General features: G+C 31.6%; 1 protein-coding gene across 1 annotated transcript; it reads right to left on the minus strand.

Moving 5' to 3' along the window:
* Window positions 1-2,699: 2,699 nt before the first annotated feature.
* LOC107481178 (paired amphipathic helix protein Sin3-like 2) lies at window positions 2,700-6,203 on the minus strand. Its single transcript, XM_052258515.1, has 11 exons — window positions 6,094-6,203; window positions 5,637-5,792; window positions 5,305-5,491; window positions 4,971-5,069; window positions 4,714-4,821; window positions 4,515-4,632; window positions 4,237-4,373; window positions 3,698-3,773; window positions 3,571-3,600; window positions 3,277-3,443; window positions 2,700-3,074 (listed from the first exon to the last, which is right to left on the minus strand). Exons 1-11 carry the CDS (start codon window positions 6,201-6,203, stop codon window positions 3,069-3,071), a joined length of 1,194 nt encoding a protein of 397 aa, XP_052114475.1. The 3' UTR covers window positions 2,700-3,068.
* Between the last annotated feature and the right edge of the window lie 275 nt (window positions 6,204-6,478).

Consider the following 6,478-nt stretch of genomic DNA (forward strand, 5'->3'; position numbering starts at 1 on the left):
ATAAAGTATCGTAGTTATTTTCTATAAAAAAATATTAATTTAGACCAGTTTAAGATTTGATTTATCATTTTTTGGGTCAAATTAATTTGTTTAACTTAATTTTAATAAAAATAACACGATTTAATCGATTATATATATTAAATTTTAATTATTAAAAAAATCTTTAAAAAAATGTTTTAGGCGTTTTTATTTAAGTGATTCCTTCTCAAAATTATTGTCCTATGCATTAATTTCCAAAATAAGAAAAGAATATATATGTATATAGGGAAATTAAAGAATCATAATCTTTATTGTTTGCTTGTTGCAGGTTATTAAGTAACAATATAATTTACACTACCTCATAATAATGCATTATTTTACCTTAACTCCACGGACAAAGTTTAAAGCTTCTTGAAAGTCAACGTTGTTCCTGATTCTCCTCCACTGGAAGCTGTATCTGATATTGAGGGGGCAAGAATTGATTAAATCCCAAAATTAGATGATCATGTCCTTCAAAAATTTCTTTTACTTCTGTTGTCACACCCTGTATATCAGTCCTACAATATATTATTAATTGAAATTAAAGAGAGAGAAGGCACAAACATTAACATATCATATAATAAAATAAAAATTTCTATTATTCTAGTAACAATAATAATAAAAGAACCTTCTTCTATTATTGTAATCTCGGAGAAGTTGCATAAAGCGATGATAGTCTTCTATCTTATCTTGAAATACTTCTTGCACTTGTGCCATACTGCCATATAATCAATCTCTTGCTTCTTCATAAGTTGCTACCATTTTAGGTTTTTCATTCTCCTAATATTAAATCACTCTTTCACTTTAATTCATGACAATAATAAAGAAGTCTTACGATCTATAAATTTAGTTTAATAGAATATATATATAATTTTACATTTATAAATTTTAATTAATAAAAAAATACATCACAAAACATTATTTATCTTTTGATTGGGCATTACACTACTCGACAAGACATCATATATGCCACTCAAAAATTAAGTCAATTTATAACCTCTCTTACTAAATCTCATCTTCCAGATGTCAAGCATGTGTTACGATGTATAAATTAGCTTCGACAAGAATTTTTTTCAAGAGAATAAAAAATTCAGCTTCTAGACTTCAATAACTCTGATTGGGTCGGATGTCCTGACACTCACGATTTTTTACAGGCTATTGTTTTTTATTAGGCGGCTCTTTAGTCTCTTGGAAGATCAAGAAACAAACCACCATTACCGCTCATCCGCTCAAGCAGAATCTAACACAACTTATGAATTTCAATGGATACTAAATGTGTTATAATTTTTACACATCTCTCCTATTCGCCCACCAATTTTATACTGTGATAATCAAAGTGCTATTCATATTGCTGTTAATCCCCATTCCTTCATCTGGTAGCTGATTTGGTGTAGCTGACTTCACCAAGCTTTTGTCTCCTCAAGCCTTCTATCTTAATCTCGTTCTTAACATTTTTCATCTTCCAATTTGCGGAAGCATTATAAACTAGTCTTTCACCTTAGCCATGACAACAGTAAAAAAGTTTCACTGTCTACAAATTTAACTCAACAAAATATATAAATTCAACTATAATTTTAGTCTTTATTATAGACAAATACTATACTATATATATATATATAGTTTTACTTTCATAAATTTTAATCAATCAAAAAATACATTACAAAACATTTTTTATTTTTATGTATTCTTTATGCACTCTTGCAGTTCTATTACCTGATAAAGAAAAATAATGAACAAGTAGTAGTCAAAGTTACTGAATTCAAGAGAGTAATGGTGTATATATACAATTTAACAGAATCAACAGAATCAACTGCTAACCAATAACTGATTCGAACGAACTTCAATCGAGGTTAAACCACGTGCTGCTTCCTGATGATTAGACTAATTAATTATTTTTTCAGTAAAATAATTAACATTTTAATTTTAGTTTTGTTTCTCATAAAATTTAACTCATATATTTTAATCCATATTAAATATTTAATGGAGAAAACTAAAGTTTTGACGCTGCATGAGCCAAATAATGTCGATAATGGGTTAAGAACTCAATTAACAAGTTGCAAGATCCGTTAATTTAGAGAACAATTTAGTTTTTTCTTTTTTAATTTAATTTTAGGTAGATTTTTTGGTGTTTACAAAATTTTTGTTTAACTTATCTAAAGTAGAGATAGAGGAAAATAAGACTCATTTCTTTATTTTTGAAGTCTATCAGTAAATGTAAGTACTATAAAAAAGATCTTAATTTTAATAGACTGATAGTGTAATATACCGTCTTTGAATCATATTTATTTTTAATTATTATTACTGATGGGATAATATGGATTTAAACAATGTATATGTAATTTTTTTTAGATTGTGCTTATGGGTGAATAAATACAGATTTGATTTGCAATATTTGCAGCATAATTTGAAAGAAGACAAGACAATTCACAATTAATGTTAGCATAATATATAGTAATTCATTTGTCTCACAAGTAATCATATCCGGTTTCAAAACTTAGCTGAGACCAAATTTGTGTGCCACTGTGTGCGAGCGTCTATTTAGATCAATTTGTAATGTTATAATGTCTAAGATTAGAGAATGTCCAACCCATCTAAAAAAGAAAATCTTACAACTAAACTAAAATGATTGGAAGTTAGAATTTTCTGCTGGAACCACTTGAGAACTTTCTTCAATCCTGCCCAATTTGTTATTATCTCAGAACCCTCTCCAATTAACAATTTCTCAGCACTCTTTTTTGGGTCTGTCTTAAATCAACCTATACATTTTGGACGTTTCTGATACACCATGATATTGGAAGCATTGAATTATGTTAGCGAAAGATCCAATGGTGTACATTTATTCCATTAACAACTTGTTAGAAATTAGGAAAAAGAATAACAAGTCTTTGAATATTTCAAAAGCTCTCCAAGTTCATTGTGAGGTAGACCAAAGCATTGAAAGTGGCTTTAAAACCCTATCCTGCCTCCACGGATATTTAAGTTGACACCTTTCTCCTTCTCCTCTTTGCAAGCTTGTTGCTCCACGGATAGGTGCATTTTTGAAAACAATTTCATTCCTGTGTTTCCAGACACACCAGAACACAGTGAGGAACAACACTATTAGCCAATCATCCCTCATGTAATTAGACCTTCATTAACTCTACTTTTGAGACTTGAATATGCAAAATTCTTAATTTTTTATTCAATTTAAGAACAATAACATATTCGACTTCATTTGCATTTGTAGTTAAGAGTCTTGATTTTGAAACAGCAACTAACTTTTTTTATTATGCTTTTGCATCCTATGACTATTTTTTCAAATAGTGTTTCGATGCATGAGGCAGTAATTGGTAACTCTCCATCCATTTCTTTTTCCACCCCTTGATCTATATCCATGTCCTCTGCCTTCAATGCTTTCAATCCATGTCCTTCATTCTGCAAGGACTCTGGATACATAACAATCACACAGTTTAGCCACAAGCTGAAACTAAAATTGTTCATTTGAGCAATAATAATAATAAAAACAGGGTGCATATATTATAAGATAGCAGAAGAGATAACCATGTCACGTACTTTTATTCATGACGCCAGCAAAAAATCCTTCTGCATGACAGAACTTGATTAATGAGAAGAAAGAATTTAAAACAAAAAAATAATAATAATTTCAAGGAAAAAGAAAAAAGAATAGGTTGAATATTACCATTCTTCTCGCATTGTACCAAAAAATCATTAAATCCATCCATAAGATCTGGAAATTTCCCCAGCAAATCACCCACCTGGAAGAACAAATAGTGAATGATCAGATCAAGATAATTCTAGCCTCAGCTTTCTTCACACCAGATTCACTAATAAGTAATAGTTATTGACAGGTTATCTGGTTATGGGAACAAAACAAGTAATGTAGCCAAGAAAATCAATATATATAAAAGCAATGCTACATGGCCAGCAAATATTATCATTTTTGGCCAGCACTTAGCCAGTCATAATTTGCATCCATATTTTCAGACGTTTTGCACACAAGTATATAATTTGCACCTATATTTACTAGAGTTTTGTACACATGAATCAATACAATTTGCACCTATGAATCAATAAAATTTGCATCCACATTTTTTAGAATTTGCACACACAAATGAGTAAAATGACAATTTAATATTTGTGCTGGCAAAATGCGGGTCAAAAATACTAAAAGTTGCTGGCCTCCAAGAGTTTCTCTATATATAAATTCATCAACCATACCGATGACTGCAATTCTTGTCGGGTAATTATTTCCCTGCTGTAGAAAAGTAGACACTTCAAAAATTCCTGGTAAACCTCAGGAGTTCGAGATTTCTCCTCGACTTTTTCAAGGAAAGCACCGACTTGACTACACATACCTGTGGTGATCAGAAGTTGGAGTTTATGATTTCAAATATTTAAAACATTGCAAAGAAGTTCAAAGCATATGTTTGGCAAGGTAAAAGAAATTCTGAAAATGTTACAACATACATCCGTGATCAAAGTATTGACAAACTCACTTTTCAAAGAGCTTTTATCTTCACAAGTAGATGACATAGGGCACAGGTCAAACTTTTCATGTTCATCATGGAATGGTTCAACACCAGGGTCCTCATTAGAAGCCATGGTACTTTCTTTCTGTCACAGAGAAAGGGAAATATTACCTGCTTAATAATTAACTAAAAATCAAAGGGACACACAAATAAGCTGAAAGATTACCTTTTCAACATCCATTGGTACAACAGCTGGTATTGCATAGCTCTTATCAGGAAGAAAACGAGTAAACTCCTCAAGAAGATCTTCATGGCCATGGAAAAGTGCAGCAACCTATGTAAATAGTAAATAGTCCCAATATGATCAAAATGAGTATCTAAATTCATACCCTATCAATACTCCAAACAAAACAAACCGCAAAAAACAAAGAGAAATAGAGGCCAATACAAATTTTCCAACACAGAGACATATACAACACAAACCTCTAAGTGAACCTCAGACATAGTCTTGGTTTTCTTTCTGTACATCTCCAATATATCAAGAAACGACTTATAGACACTGTCATCGCCTTGAAACCGGCTCTGCATGAAAAGAATTCAATCCCAGTTAAAACTGTCCAATTCGTGTTGAATTTGCAAAAAGTATAAGAGCTTTAAGCAAGTTGCAACAATTGATTGTTCAACAATACCAATATCAATGCCAACAATAAGATTGGCAGCCTGAAATTTATTGTTGGCCAAAACTTTTTTCTTTTGGTTTCTTGTGCACAAAATGCAGCTTGAAAGGCTAACACATTCAAATTCAACAAAAACTTACCTTGACCTTGCCCACAAAATTTACAGCTTCAACAAAATCAACAGGCTTATTCCGCTGAGGTTGTTCATCCTCCAATGGAAGTGCAATTTCATGTTTCTTAGGCAAGAAGGCGTTAAACCCTACAATTAGATTTCTATGCCCTTTAAATAGCTTCTTCACTCTTGCTACGACACCATCTGTATCAGTTCTACGTATGAACAAAAGAGAGACAAATCAATTTTGCTAATAGAACCAAGATCTCTACTCCTAATAATACAGAACATTTGCATGTCCATAAAAGAAAAGCTTGGAGGAACTGCAAGACGTAATAATGAGGTCCAAAATGATCACACCTTTGAGCCTTGAAATCTTTCATTACTTTTAAAAAGTCAGCATACTTTTTCGGCTTATCATGAAACGCATCCTTCACGGTCTTCAGGTATTTTACGGCATCATCATGGGTCAGTTTCTGAACAGCATTATCAATCGCAGCGTGGGGTTGCCCCGAGCTTCAGTCCAAGAAAAACTTTAGTTAGAACATTTGAGAAATCAACAAGAAAATTTCGGCACATTATCAACCCTATTCAAGCACATTTTAGTAAAAGAAACATCTGATCTTATCAGACTAAGTCAAAACATCAACATAAGGTGCTTAAAAGCAAAAGCAATAAAATTGAATCTCCAGAAGAGACTAAATAATTCTGTAACAAAAACAATTAAGATTCAAGTGCTTCATCAAGCAAAAATGTATCCGATCATACCAAAATAATAACAACAAAAAAAGAAAGCCAAAAAGCAAATTCAACTTACCGTTCTCCTTTAGAAGATACCATTGGTCTTTTGATCTGAGATCTCATGTAAGCATCCAAGTAACAACCACGAGCAACATTTCCAGACCCGAATTGCAAACAGATCACCATGCACAACAAATAGCCAAACAAATCCCAACAAAAACACAATCAAAAACCATAATTTGCATTACTTCAATGCAATGCAACGTGGTCACAATTTGCAGCACATAATAATATAAAAAAAGAAAAAAAAAACGAAATTAAAATTTTTTTACAGTGATTGTGAAGTGCACGAACTACAGAGTACCCTTCCACAGCAACGTCTTTTCTCTAAAAAAAAAACAGATAAATATGTGAAAAACAAAACAATACAAAACAAAAACGAAGAAAAAAAATTGAAGCTT

Source organism: Arachis duranensis, chromosome 3 (assembly GCF_000817695.3).
Source record: "Arachis duranensis cultivar V14167 chromosome 3, aradu.V14167.gnm2.J7QH, whole genome shotgun sequence".
Classification (NCBI taxonomy): domain Eukaryota; kingdom Viridiplantae; phylum Streptophyta; class Magnoliopsida; order Fabales; family Fabaceae; genus Arachis; species Arachis duranensis.

Excerpts from the sequence above, each read along its gene's own strand:
- LOC107481178 (XM_052258515.1), bottom strand. The coding sequence starts at position 6,203 with ATGGTGATCTGTTTGCAATTCGGGTCTGGAAATGTTGCTCGTGGTTGT. Across the intron at positions 5,492-5,636 it reads AAAGATTTCAAGGCTCAAAG|AACTGATACAGATGGTGTCG; the intron begins GTGTGATCATTT and ends GTTCATACGTAG. Across the intron at positions 5,070-5,304 it reads ATTTTGTGGGCAAGGTCAAG|AGCCGGTTTCAAGGCGATGA; the intron begins GTAAGTTTTTGT and ends CTTTTCATGCAG.